The following is a 17,048-nucleotide window of genomic DNA, read 5'->3' as shown; positions in this document are numbered from 1 at the left end:
AGTGTGTGTTTCTACGTTGAAAGAGACTGCCGTTGAGAATTCAGATTTTTTTTTTTTTTAATTTAACACAGAGTATGTGTGTATTTATGAGATGTTGCAGAACATGTGCATGTCTGTACTTGTACATGATTATATATGCATACATAAAAAGTCATAGTTGCCTACATATATGTACAGTGTGCGTTTTTGTGTTTAATTGCTATACATATATATATATATATATATATATATATATATATATATATAGTATACTTTGTGGCCCTCCAGGAAATTCCTTTACTTTGTCCGTGGAAACATTGAAAAGTGATTTGTTGCCTGTACCTTCCACATGCTGGCCTCTTTCCCGTACACCACAGCCATGTTGTTGACTTTGTTCTGCTGGATGCTCCTCTTCTCCGTCTCATTCAGCTCCTCCGAAACGAAGCCCATGAATGAGTTGTCTGGCGTGTGTGCTGAATGTGTGTGTGTGTGTGTGAGAGAGAGTAGTAAGGTGAGGCAGGATAGTAGTGAAGCGAGAGAGAGAACAAAACAGAAAGAGAGAAATAAAGTTTCGTTGTTAGAGAGAGACAGTGAAGAAAGACAGAAAAACAGCACAACATCCTTGTTTGCTTCAGTTCACTGGCTGAGTCGGGGTGATTGTCGACCCCCTAAGTATTATTAATAGAGATTGTCATAAAGCCAGCTGCTGTTGGCTATGTGAGGCTGCGATGGGTTTGGCAGTACTAAGGTGTACTGAAATGGTTTTTAAAGTACTGACTTTAACTTTACATAATCAAAACCAAGTACATTCATGAATTTACAGCTTTTCATCGCATTCTCACAGTCGATGCAAATTTTAATTTTTTGCCGCGTGCATTTTTATAAAATGAATAAAAGTAATAAATTATGGCTCCTGCTGCTCTCTCAGGTAGTGAGTATGGAGCCATTTTTTAAGGCCGAGTCAGCTTAGGACAGTGTGAAACGTTGGCGTCTGCATTTGGGCCACGTATTGACGTTATGAGGATTCTGCTGTGCCACAACTACAGCTGAAAGAGCGCGACAATGTTAAGTAGTGAATGTGAGAGCAGAAGAGAGTTACGTTGTCAGTGTTTCAGTCGGGAGCAGTGAGGAAACAGACAACAATGAGGGCTTTGAAAACACCAGATCAGACATATTGTGTAGCATGGATCAGAAAGAGGAAAGCAGATGTGATGAAAAACAGATACAGCTTGAAGCTGCGGTGTTGCTGAAAATAGCTGCATTAGACACATTTATCCAAATTAATGTGAACAAGCAGCCAGACCTGTCAAAAAAAGTGAAAACACTGTCAAAACTGGTGATAGATCTGTGTGTGTGTGTGCGTGTGTGTGTTGTGTGACAGTTTTAACTTTCATGTTTTGTCGAGTTATTAAGTTCAAATGCTTCGGTTTTATAGAAAAGATAGGTATGACAGCATATCCAGGCAATTTTTGGTAAAACAAATAATGAAATAAAGTATTACGGAGTCGGGGGGGTTATAATTTCAAGAAGGAACTTAGAATTTGCACGATTGATTGAAAAGAACCTCACAATTTTTTGAGAAACAAACTGAGATTATAAAGCCATATATTTGGGAGAAAAAACTCAAAACAATTGTGCGTTTCTAATGGGTCAAGGAACCATATGGCTTCACTTTGGAAGGTTGGATCAACCTCATCATACCACAAATGCCACTGTTAAACAACACTAATGTGAGCCGCCAAATGCAAAATATGTTAATTATATCAGTGTTAATAAAAGAACAAAGAAAGAAGATGAAAGAACACGCCTATATGTATCTTTCTGGACCTTCGCCTTATTCAGAGGCCATCCTTACCATCAGAACACTACTTTAGGCACAACCAAATTTACAACTTTAATCTTTTTCAGAATATTTACACCCTTCCCCCGGCTTATTTATTTATTTGTTTGACCTCGAAAAGCCCTAATATACCCTTGTAGGTGTGAGATATGATATGAAAGTTAAAAAAAAAAATGTGTGAATCAATATTAGCAATACTGTAACACAACCATTACTATACTGACAGTATATGTAGTGCACTACAGAAGATGAAACACTAATGAAATCAATTTGTTCATGAGGTTCTGTTCTTACGGAACATGGTCATGTACTGCCTGGCGTTGAGGTTCCAGTAGCCCCAGTTGGTCCGGTAGCCGTGCAGCGTTGAGTACTCCTCATGATTGTAAGCTGGCTCCGTCCCGAACGTGTCAATCACTCGGATATGACATCTGTAAAGACACAGCACAACCACTTAGAAACATCATGTTCCTATTGTCTCCCATGTACAAAAAATATCAGGAAATTATTTTTTTTCATGTGTGTAATCATATGTAATTACAGCTATGTTAAACAGTGTTATCTTGTATCCAACACCTGTTTATACATCATTATCATGTATAATTGATGATAAACTAAGAAGCGATATAATAAATAAGCAAAATAATAAAACAATAAGTGCTTAAATGCCCTTTTATTTGTTTTTAAGTACATTATTCTACCTTGAAACTTAAAACCAGGTCTGACACTTCACACAAAGTGGGGACCGGTTAAAATGTCCTCACTCTGAGGTCTAAAACTCAAATTGGTCCACACACACACACACACACACACACACACACACACACACACACACACACACACACACACACACACACACACACACACACACACACACACACACACACACACACACACACACACACACACACACACACACACACACACACACACACACAAAGCTCGATGCCCTTGTCTGTACCAGTGAGTGTATTCAATCTGGCCAGTCTGTTAGCTCAGGGGGATTAACAGGAGCTAAAGGTGGCAGAGTCCACTTTCCCAGCTCTGAGACTCTTTCTTGGCAGATAACTGTGTGTGTGTGTGTGTGTGTGTGTGTGTGTGTGTGTGTGTATAGGTAAGTGTGAAAGAGTGAAAGCCAGAGATAGTCCAGTGACATTCATCATTAAAAAAAGTCGCTTAACTGTTTCCTGGCACACCACTGGCCCTGCGGTTGTACACGAGGTATCTATTTTCACATGCTAACATTCTTATATATTTAGATATCTTGAATAAGTGGCGTACTGAAGCCACTTTTCCTCAACCTTGCGCGTCTTCTTGTATTTTAGTTCGCAATTTCCGATCTTTGCTTTAGCTACTAATTAGAAACATGAAGTTGCAATTACCTCCTGACTTAAATAATGTCTTGTTATCCTGTTGTATGGTCTGTTGATGCTGCCCACAGTATATAATGTATTATTACATTCTTGTATTCCTGGCTTCACTAGAAAACCGGGATAAGATGTCATATTCTCGACATCAAAGGTACTTATTCTCTTGAACAAGCAATATCATCTTACAAGATCAAAATTTCTTCCTCACTTTCAATGTTCACAATTTCAAAGAATAACATTTAGCTTTGCATTTGCAGGGATCTGCTGCCCAGCCATACACTTGGGTGATTCTTTATATATTGCATTGTGTAAAAATATTGCTCTCCAGTCTTGACAGAGAGAAGGTGGCACAACAAATCCTCTTTGACACTTCCAAGATATTTCTGTCGATGACTGCAGCATCCAAGAGGCAAACCAATAAATTGACAGTGATTTATGTCGCAAAGGAGCTTATAAACATGTTCTTATCAGTAACGGAGTCAAAAAACGGCACTTATCTGCTCAGCCTTGTTTTAAAGCATTAAGGATGAGATTCTGCGGAAAAGGTTGTGTCTATTTTGAAAGGATCACAGAAAGCTGACGATGAATTATTAACAATAACCTCCAACCTGCGCTATCAAATATTGTCAGTTCTGAAATGGAGCAAATTTTTCTGTCCACAGCAAAGAGGTCCCCCAAAGGGGGGGGGGGGGGGACAAAAGGGAGTGGAAGAAGAGGGGATAAGCGGAGGAGTAGCTGAGCTGCATATCTATCGGGAGATCAGAGTATGGGGCTAATCTGGTTTAAACGGCTGCTCAGCAAGGCTGAACAGTCCTCCGGGGTGAAGGGAATATGGCAGGGTGGTGTGTTGGCACCCGCAGTTGAGTTTCAGCTCTAACTTTAGGGGAGTAAGACAAAACCAAGCAGTTTTATTCATTCTGCTCTACCTTGCCCAATGAGCAATTAGCATTTCCAATCAGCGTTCCTTTTTTTTAGATAACCATGCTCGCCAGCAGACCATTCATTAAACCCACATAGCCCACATCTGTACGCCGCACCTAGCCTCCGTCTCTCTCTTTATTTCCATCTCTGTGTCTCTCTTTCTCTCGTTTGCCTCGAGATGTTGAAGGAAAAGCAGTTGCAGCCTCGAGAAACGGCACGATAAAGCTAAGACAGACTATTTATACTAAAAATGTCACTGTTGCGTCTCATGCTTTCTTTTACTGATGACACTGAAGTTTCAAATGTCTGTTGATTTGATTTGGTTATTGTGCAATATAATAAAGAAAGAAATCCTCAAACTTGACCATATGTCCGTTGAATGTATTAACGTTGTATTTGCTACAGTGTGCGATTACATACGGTGTCATCTAATAACATACTATGTGGTAATAAATGCCCTGTCGACATAGACATGTCAAGTGTTCTTTAATTCAAAGGTGTGAATAGTTTGTTAAATGGTAAATGGTACTCTAAGGGCACTTTCTAAAGCCAGTCTGTTTGACTGCTCGGAATCAAAGAGAAAATTATACTTTTGTTTTGTTTTGTATTTAGTCTGGTTCGGTTTCACAGTGCACAAATTAAAGCAACCAAATTTGCTGAAGGTTGTGCTGTGGAGCGAATTCATTCTTTTTCATTTCGAGAGCTGCCACTTCTATGCAGGGATTTGCACACAAAAATTGCCATTTTTTTTTTTTTTTTTACTTTGGCTCGGCACTGATCTTTTGTGTGCTCAATTCCCCTCTCCTCCTGTTTATCTTGAATAACTATAAACCCCACTATTTGTGTAACTCACAGAGCGCTGTTCAAAGACAGGTTGCACAGGCATGTGAAGAAACACTGTTGAGGAGTGTCACCGTTCGTTTGGGGAGAACCCTGAATGATACAGGCGCACAAAGCTGGAAAGAAGAACATGCAAGGGAACATAGATATTAATTATGTTAGAGGAGCTGTTGAAGTGTTGTCCAGAGACCTAAAGGTTGTGCCCCTGATTGATAGACTACAGTATATATTATAGTATGTGTTGAGAAATAGGTGTACGGAAGTAGAGAACGGCCGTGCAAGCAATTGTTATCTCAAGGTTAATTTTAGATCTCTGTCAACTCGATAACAATATAAATCAACTCCTTTCATTGTGCAAACACAAGGTTGTTTCCTCTTATTACTTGTTCTGTTTATCGGAGATAAGGAGTACCATGCCAGCATCAATAGATGACTGTGGTCGAGCCAAGATTAGGTTATAACACTGATTTAAATCACGGTAACTGCTTGGTGTTATTACTATCATAACTATTATAACAGCACTTTCATCATTGTCTGTTTTTTATGGCGCCGCTTCGAGGACCGCCGTGGCCGGGGGCATTTTGTTTTCAGGTTGTACGTCTCGATGTCCGTCCCATTCTCGTGAGCGTGATATCTCTGGATTGCCTTTGTGGGAATTTCTTCAAATTTGGCACAACGGTCAGGGTCACTGTGACTTCACAAAAGACATTTTTGACTTGAATTGATATGCTAATTATGTCAATTGCACATTGACAACTTGACTGGTTGGCGAAGGCATACGACCACAAGGTGGTAATTCTACTTTCCGTATTTATTATGTTAAGATCTGTACGTCACCCTGTTTTTCTTTTGTCTGTGTGTGTGTTTTATTTGTTTCCATCATTGTTAAAACATTTGGATTGTTAGTGAAGCACCAGAAAATGATTGTTACATGAGGCAGCAAACAGGACCCCCAAGACATCAGCAACTGTTTAGTGGAGAATCTCACCTTAAAGAAATACTCTTGATGAGTTAACGTGAGTTTGAGCGAGATGACCGTTTACCATAATCACCTTCCCTTGGATATCTTCTCTGATCAGCCTTTATCAGAGCAGTAAATTCAACCTGCTGAGGAAATCCATATGCTAGTCCTGTTATCAGATGAGTGGGTGTGAGTTAAGACTATCTTCTATCGGTTTTCAGCATACTTTACGTGCAGCGATACACCCTCAGCTGCACACAATCACACAAACACAACAACACACCGAAAACAGGACAGCATCGTGTTGTCCGGGCATAATAAATGATTCTGGATGTCGGGGGGGGGGACGTAAAACAAAAGTAATTAAAAGGAGCTGAAGGGCCCCCAAGCTCAGAGCACTTGATTAATAATGCCTTTCAGCCCAGAGGGCTCAACAAGAGAGAGAAACATGGAGAGAAAGAGAGGGAGAGAGAGAGGGAGAAACAGAGAGAGAGAGGGAGAGAAAGAGAGAGAGAGGGAGGGAGAGAAAGAGAGAGAGGCAAATTAGTATGTAATTTACCTGTCCTAAACCTCTGGGGATAGTGGAATTATTGGGTTAAGATAAATGGATGAAGAGGTTAGGCATGATAAGTATATACCAGAGAGGGGAAATTAAAAAGGGAGTGTATTTTTCTTGCTTTACAGTAGATCAATACAAATGATTGGTCTATGTGACACGTCATACAGCCGACTGTAAATTTGAGGGAATTCTTTGAAGCTTCTAATGCGTTAATAAATCTGCACCTGACCAAAGAATCGAATATCTCCGGTGGGCATCCTTCTTCATATAATTGAAATCAGCAAAGATAGATGTTCCTCGTTCGAATCCGCATCGCCGCAAACATTCAGATAATTCCCTCCGCGTGAGCTTTCTGTGCGAATAAAAGAGCGTCTCTTACACACACTTAAAGTCATGTTCTGTTAGGGAAAGCAGAAATCAAGACTCCGCGCCGTAATGACGGAGTGGGAGGACTGCTGACCTCAGCAAGCAATTAGGTGCAGACTGTTGGCTGACTGGCACCCTGTCGGGGGGAATTGTGTGTGTGTGTGTGTGTGTGTGTGTGTGTGTGTGTGTGTGTGTGTGTGTGTGTCTGTGAGAAACAAATCACGAGAAAGACAGAGACAGCAAAACAGGTTGTGTGCTGGGAGAAATAGCTCCCCAGCCCACCCGTAATGCTTTTTCTCTCTCTCATAATTGGATTTTAAAAATACATACGTGGAGCGGCCCTTTATATGTGGTGCCAGGTCGACTCTAGACACCTTCCACTCCTGTTTTTTTTTTTGTGGTATCTCTTTTTCCCCTGTTCTCTCTTTTCTCCTCTGTTGCCGTCTCTCCACACACTTTCACTGTTTTATCTCTTCTCTTTCACTTGGCCCCCTCCTCACACAGGCCCTCTCTCCCCCTTTTATCTTTCACCGTTGTTTCTTTACGCTGGTAGCAAGAACAAGGGGGAAGCAAAATGTCAATTGCCGCCACCACATACAGCGAGGTAGACAGAGATGCCAATGTATTGGACAGGGAGAGATGTAAGGGGGACAGAGGGGGGTGGCTGCAAGCTGTTTTTAAGGGGCTGGTGAGGACAAGGCTCAAGCTGGACTTTCAGACTTGTATATTATGTTCTGAGGAAACAACATGGAAGACCTCTGAAGATAACACAAGCTTGTATTGCTGTGCTCTGCAGGGTTGTGCAGCTGATGTTATTATTGTAATTTTTTTCGAATGAATTGGGTACTACTTTACTGTTTTGTTGCTGCGGTCTCATGACAGTCATGGCCTAGTTTCCAAGTTGTTCCATCTTTATAGCAATGCCAAAAGCCATTAAGCACACTTTGGTAACAGCACAAGAAAAAACAACAACCTCTTTTTAAAGTCTCACTAATCTTTCTCCTTTCTCACGAGGCAGATGTCTCCTGTTTTTCTTCTTCCTGTCTCTTCTTCTCTCTGTGTTTAATCGCCACCCTGCTGCTGACAGTGAGCCTCTGAGTGCACTAAAACAATAGCAACGATAAGTTGCGGAAACGGGGTTTGATTGGAAATCGGTCCGCGCTCGAACTCGCGTGTCCCAATGTGCATGCATGTTGAGTTGTCAATTTCCCACATGCATCCAATCTCGTACTACTTGTGATATTCATATTATTCTTGCTGTGAAGAGTAATGGTGCCTGACAGGTGGTCCAGTGCCAGTTTGTGTGTGTGTGTGTGTTCATTGTGAAGCTGTTCCATTAAATCACAACAGACAAAATAATTGTGCATTTTGTTATCTTTAACTGTATGTATAAGTGTGTGTGTGTGTGTGTTCGTCTGACAGAAACAGTGTGTGAATTTAACAAGCTGAATGAATTATAATCAGACATCTGGACAGAGACATGTGAGGCTTATTACCGGGAATAATTAATCCATAAACGCAACCATTAAATCCACCCCCCTGCCTGGATTTGCTGAGGCACACAAACGCACCTATACAGTGAAAAAACACACATATATAAATCCACACAAGCACAATGCACACCCACTAACTTGTGTTTCTTGAGCGAGAGCCCCATGTGCTGCTTCATCTGCTGCATGCCGTGGTAGTCGGTGTAGATGAGGTCAAAGGGCAGCGGGCCGGTCAGCGGGCAACTGCCTCTGCCTGGGGGCACACCGAGGAACCTGCAGCACACACACACACATAAAAGAAAACGCAGAGTTTAGACAAGCAGGGAAACATGACCGACAGAGAAGAGAGAAGGTTCACTCCGAAAATAGTGTGAGCAAAAAGACTGTACTGCAAGCATTCATTATCGACTTGGACGAAAACATTCCAGTTTAGTTTCAGAAAGGAAGGGAAAAGAGAAGGTCTTCGTTCTGTTTTTAATAGTTTACCCCTTTTCTGGAGTATTTTTATGTAGTAAAAAACCTACCAGTGGAGCATTTATTATGGTATTATAAAAACGTGTATTAGACCTTTATTATTGTTTTTCTGCAAGTTCTGCAAATGTTCACATAATGCTGGAAGTCAATGTCTACCAGTCCATTATTCCATCACTGGTCATTTGTCAGCCCGGACTCTAATACTATGAGTCGAGTCACAGACTCGTAGCTAATTAACAGGAGTGGAAGCTTACAGTCCACATTGTCACTAATTACTGCCGCTGGGCAGTAATCAGGTAAAGGCCAATCTCACACCAATTACATTTAGATGTGCTGACAGTGTTAGAGATCTTTATTATAATAGAGACCCGAGATGTGATACCGTAATGGTTTTCTCTAAAGTTTGTAAAGTAGGGATATGTTGTCGTACTACTGCATTTTTATGGACGATAATAACCTTTTAATGAGCCTGTTCTCTCTTTCTGTTGCTCTGGCAACTATCACCTTTTGCTGCTTTGTAAAACATGTAGTGGGTTAGTGTTCAACTCGCTTACCATCGTACTGTAAGAGTAATAGATGTACTTATGACTTTGCTGGCTCCAAGTTTGATGCTTATTACATACGTTTAATAACAAGTCAACATCTCGCATATACGTAGCTGAATAGACAAAGAGTGCCAACTCCAGGAAAATCATTTTTGATTGACAGCTGATCTCTTTAGGGCAGAAATATGGGAAGTACGTTTTTGAGAGAATCGCACCAGAAGTAAATATTTTTAGAATGCATGCCCCTTGAAGAAATCAAAGCCCTTATGCCTGGAGCTGTTAAGCTCAACCCGCTGAGCGACACAAGTGAGAGAAACAGACTGTATAGACGGCTGCATGGGGCCAGAGTTGGAGCACAGCATGAGGAGGAATTCAAACCCAAGATGAACTGTAGTAGTCGCGCTTGAGGTAAGTCTTTGCATTGTGTGCCAAACTGATTAAGACCACCAGCAGCATGGCCTTCAAAAAATCGGAGTGACTGCGTGACAAAGTAACCGAACAAGGTGATGTGAAATAATCAAATGCCCATGTTTATCTTCCCTTGCTCTGGGAAAGAGTTAGTCGTATCATAGAAAAACAAATCTAGTTCCCTGGAGTGAAGGAAGAAAAAAGAGGGGTTTTGACTGGAAGTTGAATTAAAAGTGTGTTTGTGGATCAGATGGTATCGTATGGGTTCTGCTGAGTTCAATCAAAGTCAAGCCAGGGTGCACTGGGGAGGCCTTTGGCAAAATATCATTCAAACAAACAGGATGAAAAGAGCTGAATCCGTAATGACTTGGCTGAATTGAACGTTACAGCAGCAACAACAACAGATGGTAAATGGATGGAGGGACAGAGAGAGAGAGAGAGAAAACAGAGTAACTGATGTGTTGAGGTAGTGTGTGTGTGTGTCTGTCAGGTGCTTATCTGTATAAGCGCTTGTGTGTGTATACCTGCTGTGTTGGCACACATACACACACACCAGTATAAAACAAAGTAGAGAAGAGATGTTATTTAAGTGTGTGATGTACTGTGTCCAGTTTCCCATCCTTGTTTGACTCAGTTTCAAGTTATTGATCGAATAAGGGCCTCTCTGTTACCCTGCCGACAGACCTGCTATTGGATATCTGACCTGTGAGTGGTCGAGCTCTTACTTGGCTCTTATTTCTGTGACAGATGAGGCCAAAGGCTAATGGAGACCGTAATGCGATCCGTACCCCCGGTGAGTTTCATCCTGTCGTGCTAGTTTCATGTTGGGAGGTTTTGTTTTTTTGGTAGTCGATAGTTGATAGTGTAGCGCGGTAGCACTTACATGAGCTCTACTGGCAGCTGCTAAACACCGCAAGACAGCAGTGAAAACACAACGATAACTTGGTGGAGTGATTGAAGTGGAAGATGTGGTACTACTGTAATAACTGCAGTGTAATGGGTAGGGGGTGTTTTTTGTCTGGTGTACTAAGATGAATGACGACGTAGAAATAGGACTAAGTCATCTTAACTCAAGGTCCACTTGCTAGCTTTTTCCGGAGATTTGAACTCCATGTCTTTGTCTTCACCACTGAAGACTGTGGGCTGTGTTTGAAAACTAGTAAGTGGTTTTTGAGTTGAGATCATTTTGTCAAATTGCTTTGTAAAAAATTAACTTTCAGAGTCAGGCAGTAGCAGTAGTAAGCCTATGAATGTAATGGTTATCCAGGTACATTTTGTTCTGTATATATACAGTATATATGTATGTGTGTGTATTTCGATATAATTGAATGCACCGGGAAGTTTAGACTATTGTTGGAACTAAAATGATCTAGGTGCATTAAACATCAAACTGTGAAGACTTGATTAAACAACTTGACAAAAATAATCTAAAAATGCAAGACTAAAATTCGACTAAATTGTTTAACTTTTCATTGTGTAAAGCATAAAGAAATATATTTTAACAATGTACTTTTGTCAAAAGTCGATAAGAACATCAGAATCATGTTTTTAGTTTAAAGGTGCTTAATATGAGAATGGGGGCATATCTTTTTCCTCTTAACGGCTATCAGCTAACATGTGCTCACAGCGCTAACAGTGCAAACAATACAAGAACAAGGCTAACAGTGGTTACCCGAGGAGGAACCAGAGGGTGGGGGATAAGCTTTGGTGGAAACACTGTCGGTCAGGATGGCGTTATCAGCTGTAAGTGCCGTATGAAAGCAGTGCAGAGTGAGCTATAGACAGTGCGTCACGCTTCCAAACTATTATACATGCAACTATTGTCTTCAAAAAATACTCGCATGTCCATTTGCACATTGAAACTGTAATATTCACGAACAGTTTCCCAAGTCCACGTCTCTCACATTTCACCCCTCAGCGGCTTATAAAATCACATCTGTAATGCTGCCTGCATCAGAGCGTTTTAGAGGCTAGCCGCTATTTGCGGTTTGAAGCCCTGTGACACATTATGGAGTAGCATGATGGGATTTCAAGTGTGCACTCTGCCTGGAGTGTGGTGCCCCTCGTTAGTCTAGTATTTCCATTAGCGATACAATGTCTGCCTCCATCCTTATAGATAATAGAGAACCCTTATAGTTAGAGAGGCCTAGTCAAAGAGTCCATTCAATGAGAACCAATCATGTTTCAGAAACGACAGGCAACAGCAGGCTTTCAAAAGTGTTATTTACACTTGTTACAGAAGTTTTATTTGAATATGTGCCTTAGGTCCTAAAGCCCGACTCTTTAAGTCAAGAATGAGGGAAGTTACACTGATGTATAAAGCTTCTTATAAAGCTTTGGACAAAACACTGGGCTTGCTTCCTTGGCACAATCACTTCGACTAAAATATCTATGTGCTAAACTGTTCTCTTCAAGAGGACTTTTTTGCCAAATTTGAAGAAATTCCTTCCAGGCGTTCCTGAGATATCACGTTCACGAGAATGGACCGGACGGACAAACAGAATCAGGTAATGCCTCCAGCCACGACTGTCGCCGGTGCAGAGGCATAAAAAGCTGTAATTCATAATGATCCCGACTCCATCTCTGGTTATTCATTGCAAGCAATAACATAATATGCACAATTCATTTTCATTACGCAGTGCTGCAGCTCAGTCAGGCCTTTTGTTTGCCTGCAGATGTCTATCAGTCACTCCGTGCGTCGGTCTGTCTGCCATAACAGAGAGGACGGGAACAGTGAGTCCAGTGAGGAAAGGCTTGGATAATTCCAGTAATGCTAGCCGGGATTCAAAAGAATAAACGAAAGAAAACCAGAAAGATACACAGAAAAAAAAAAGAAAAAGAAAAACACAGACTGTACCAACAGCTGAGAAAACAGCAGCTCCTTGGTTCTTCATTTTCCATCAGCGGTGCGTTTCTCTCGTTCGTCTCAGCTGTTCAACCATAGCATATCGGCCAAGAGTGAAAATGAGTTGTTTACTATTGAAATCGTCAAACTTTTCCTCGTTCTTTTGTTAAGGAATGCTAAAGGACAATTTTTCTGATCAAACGATAGTGAATATCTGACCTACAGCCATTAAATTCACCCTTTGATAGCGGTTGGTATAGTATTAACCCCTCTACTGGCACATTGTACAGGACATTTCAATAGCAAGCAACTCAATTTGGATGCTCTCTTCGGCCCCATGGCATTACGTGACGGACCCGGAAGTTGTAATTCCATGTTTTAGCATAAATGTAAATACGCCAATAGACACTATTCCTAGAAGCTTGATTTCAACACAACATTTGTTGTTCACAATGTAGCATTATCATGGATTGGCGACTATAAAGCATTAATGCCTTTCTCCCAATCGATATATTGGCTGATAGCGATCATCCGTAAACCTTAATTTCACAGTACGATGGTCTGAAGGTGTAACCATCGGTTCACATGCAGGCCAAACATGAGGGGATTTGCATGGATCATGAATCAGTTGCAGTCCGTAACAACACTACTTTCATCAGTGGGTCACAGGCTCAAATGTCATTCGGTTATAGATGGGGCCTTTACAGACATTTATTTAATGAAAATCTTTGAGATTCTTCACCTGAAAATGAATTGAAGAACATTTTCAAAGTGATCATCATATGTTCATATTCAGCCTTCCGAAGCCGTGGTTTTATACTCAGTTAATGGCAGTGGTGGAATCGAACCTACAAGTAAGGACAGTAACTTAAGTACTGTGCTTAAAGCCTCTGAGCCGCCACACAGGTGTTTAGTTATTCAGGCTAATTAGACCTCTGCTCAGACTGAAGGTGGGCCGGAGCTTTGATGGGAATTTATGAGGTCACAAATCGTCATGTACCAATAAGAATGATAAAAGTGTAATTGGTTCCGCCCTAACGGGTTTAACAAAGCTACACGTCCACAGTTCTGAGCAGAGGTCTCATCAGCCCGATTAACTGTAAACACCTGTTTACGTGTTCACAGGCAAATTCAAGGTACTTTACTTGAGTATTTCCATTTTTTTTTTGCAACTATATACTTTCTAATCCACTACATTTGACTGACAGCTGTAGTTACTAGTTACTTCATAGATTAATAAATGTTATACCCTTCCTGTAAAGTAAAAGCCATGTATCTTCTTCTGATTATTCATTTTTTTTTAACTGAAGTAAAAAGAAAAAAGAGGTTTTTCTTTATGTGTTGCGAAAATTCTCCCACTTCTTAACAAAATTAGCTTAAAAAAATAAAAAAAAAAAAAAAAAAAACAAACAACCTCTTGGCTCAGCTGGAAAATGCATTGCTGAAAACAGGACTGTCTGAGCTCATGAAAAGTTCACTTTTTAGAGATACGTGGGTCTCACAAACTACCCAAAAGTAGAAATAAATAGTTAAAATCATAAACATCTACTAAAATGCAGAATAAATGCAGCGGTAATATTACTCCAAAAGCATCATAAATAACAGTATAACACGGACAGGGAGCATTATTCTGCATGTACATTTATTTTTGATACTTAAAGTAAATTTTGCTGATAATACTTCCATACTTTTACTGTAGTAAGGTTCTTGATTGCAGGACTTTTATTTTCATAGTGTGGTATTAGTACTTATACCTAAGTAATCGATCTGAATGCTCCCACCACTGTTTGCTGCATCTCTTGCCTACATACACAGATGCTGGGACAACTTAGCAATAGTTTGCAAATGTATATATTTAAAATGTGTTATTGAAAGACTGAATGTTGGGTAAACCAAATACAAAGTCAGTCAACTGATCACAGCATTTAACCCAATAAAAAAATCAGGATATATAATTCAAATCCAGTTGGATTGTGGCTCAACTTTTTAGACACGTAGAAGAGAGTCATACAGCACGTAGTCCGTATAAACATTGTACGCATCAACACCTTGCTGTAAATGTACTGTATGAAGGCTGACAAGCAGAAAATACCCAAAACAGAGTTTCGAAAAAGACACACACACACACGCGCACCGCACACGCACACGCACACACACACACACAGGATGGCAGGCATCCCAGACACAATTCGAGTGCCATGCAGGGCCACACAGGAGTCCAATTACCCAAGGTTCTCTTGTCTCCTGGCTGGCATCGAGTCAACAAGCGCTCAGAATGAACACACACACACACACACACACACACACACAGACATTTCATTGCCATGGAGTATGAGAATACATGGATGAGGGCCGGCAGGGGAGCAGTGTACCAATTCACAAATTGAAAGAATATTTTATTTCAAAACTACAAAACATATTTCTTCAAAAACTTTGAACCCTCTTCTTATGTGAACAACCAACAGGATCGCGGTGAAATGCTGTGTATGCATGTGTTTGCAATTGTTCTTTGTGTGAGTGTGTGTTACTGGTTATGTTTTCCTGTGCATGGTCCTATACAGCTATTCCATTCAATACCAAATGACTGTGTTGATCTCCTAAGGAGCAATTTAGCAGGGGGTTATTAGATGCACAAAAGCACAATATGAGCAATAACACACAGTGTATTGCTTGTGTGAGAGCTCATTTCTGTCATTTTGCCCATAGGTCTATTACTGTATGTGTGTGTGTGTGTGTGTGTGTGTGTGTCTTTGTTAAGTGAAGCAGAAATACAGATATTTGATGCTTTCTCACTCCAGCTCTCTGGTCTATACCCATTCTATGATGTAATGCATAGGTCTACGCCTCTCTGCCCATTCCTGTGTGTGTGTGTGTGTGTGTGTGTGTGTGTGTGTGTGAGAGAACAGATGATCCATACTGGCCGGAGGGATGCGTGCAACTGTGCATGTTATATGTGTGGGCAGAGTTTGTGAGTGCAAATGCATTTCCACAGAATTCAAGTGTGTGTTAGTCTGCATGACAGAGAAGTTGAAGGGCATTCCAATCAGTGCTGTCAGCTAACGTCATCCCCACTGTCCTGGCTGACAGAGGGCGAGACGGGGGCAACGGTGCAAAGAGGATGGAAGCAGCTGGGACTGTGACGAGCTCTGCACTCGTGTTGTCTGCTACAATACCCGGTCTAAATATCTCGATATCGATACTGAAATGATACAAAGGCCAAAACCTCAAACATCAGTAAAAGTAATTTAATAATAGATTGTTTAAATGTATTCGTTAAAGATTTACATGGTATACAGTAATCTGATGTCCCCGATACGTGAGTTTATGTGATGTATTTGAAAATGAATGTTGTAGTTGCACATTGAAAGTTGAAAAAAGGCTTTTTTTTTGTAACAACAGCACTCCCATTAGTAGCAGTTTAGGTGGAGAGTGATACTGTTGAAGGGGAGACAGCGAGAGGCTTCGAAAAGAAAAACCTACAAAACAAATAAATGCAGATGAAGTTCTGTGAGAGGTTAATAAGGAAGCGCTGTGTTGTGTAGAAGTGGTGTTTGCGAAAGAATGTTACTCTCGCTGCCAGACTGCTTTTCCTTTCTGTCTCTTTCACGCGACTGAGAAACATGGTAAACTAATAATTCCAATCCATATCAAAACAATGTAATTCGCGGTACTAATAAAATGGGGTATCGTACCTTTTTTTAAACAAATTATCCTAAGATATATACCTTTTATAGTCTTTGTATTTATCCTTCCATAAAATAAAGACCAAACAGAGTGATGATGTCAGATCCAGATCCAGATGTTGTTGTGACCGTCACTTTATATTTACTATTTTGAGCTTTGTACTGAGTTGAGTCAATGCACATTTTCCTATTATTAAATTGAGGACGGGCAGAATATGATGAAAATGTTTAGATGTGTAAAGCTAAGCAATTTATTTTGATGACATCTTCGTTTTTACACTTTTCTCATTCAAGCAAGTCAAAGCTAATTAAAACAATCCCCTGGACTTGACACGACATCTAAATTGTTTGCAATTTCAGAACCAAAATAACAATTTGGATGGCGCATTTTCCACCTCATAAAGTATTATTACATTCAAACTCATTCTGCGAGGAAAGAAAACAAATACAGAAAAACAAATTATGGCAATCACTTAGTGGTCAAGCCAAGTGACACTTTACGATAGTAAACATGTGAAGGTTAGAGAATTGCACATATAAAACTTTCATCTAGATTGTTTTGCAGATTTTAGCACGAAACTGAGGGAAAATGGAGACCTGGTATGCAAAGTGTGAACATGTTTACGAGCCTAGTTGACTGTAGACAAATTCAAAGAGGAGCCACGCAGAAATTAAATAGTGAAACCCTAAAAAGCCTGAGTGCTAAATGTCATGGGAATGTTGCCTTGGTGTTGCATCAGGTAACATCAAAAAGTTACTGCCTGAAGAAT

General features: G+C 40.5%; 1 protein-coding gene across 1 annotated transcript in view; it reads right to left on the bottom strand.

Annotated features, from left to right (window-relative positions):
* Positions 1-17,048, bottom strand: part of LOC142948315 (alpha-1,6-mannosylglycoprotein 6-beta-N-acetylglucosaminyltransferase B-like) — a 99,654-nt gene that overhangs the window by 11,701 nt on the left and 70,905 nt on the right. The window contains exons 9-11 of the mRNA XM_076090274.1: positions 8,465-8,596; positions 2,114-2,247; positions 316-452 (exon numbers count right to left, since the gene is read on the bottom strand). Coding sequence (XP_075946389.1) covers positions 316-452; positions 2,114-2,247; positions 8,465-8,596 — 403 coding nt within the window. The remainder of the gene's footprint in view (positions 1-315; positions 453-2,113; positions 2,248-8,464; positions 8,597-17,048) is intronic.

This window comes from Anarhichas minor, unplaced genomic scaffold, assembly GCF_050575085.1.
Source record: "Anarhichas minor isolate MPS153535 unplaced genomic scaffold, ASM5057508v1 ptg000012l, whole genome shotgun sequence".
NCBI lineage: Eukaryota > Metazoa > Chordata > Actinopteri > Perciformes > Anarhichadidae > Anarhichas > Anarhichas minor.
The sequence above is the reverse complement of the archived record's forward strand: the minus strand, read 5'-3'. Positions and strand labels throughout refer to the sequence as shown.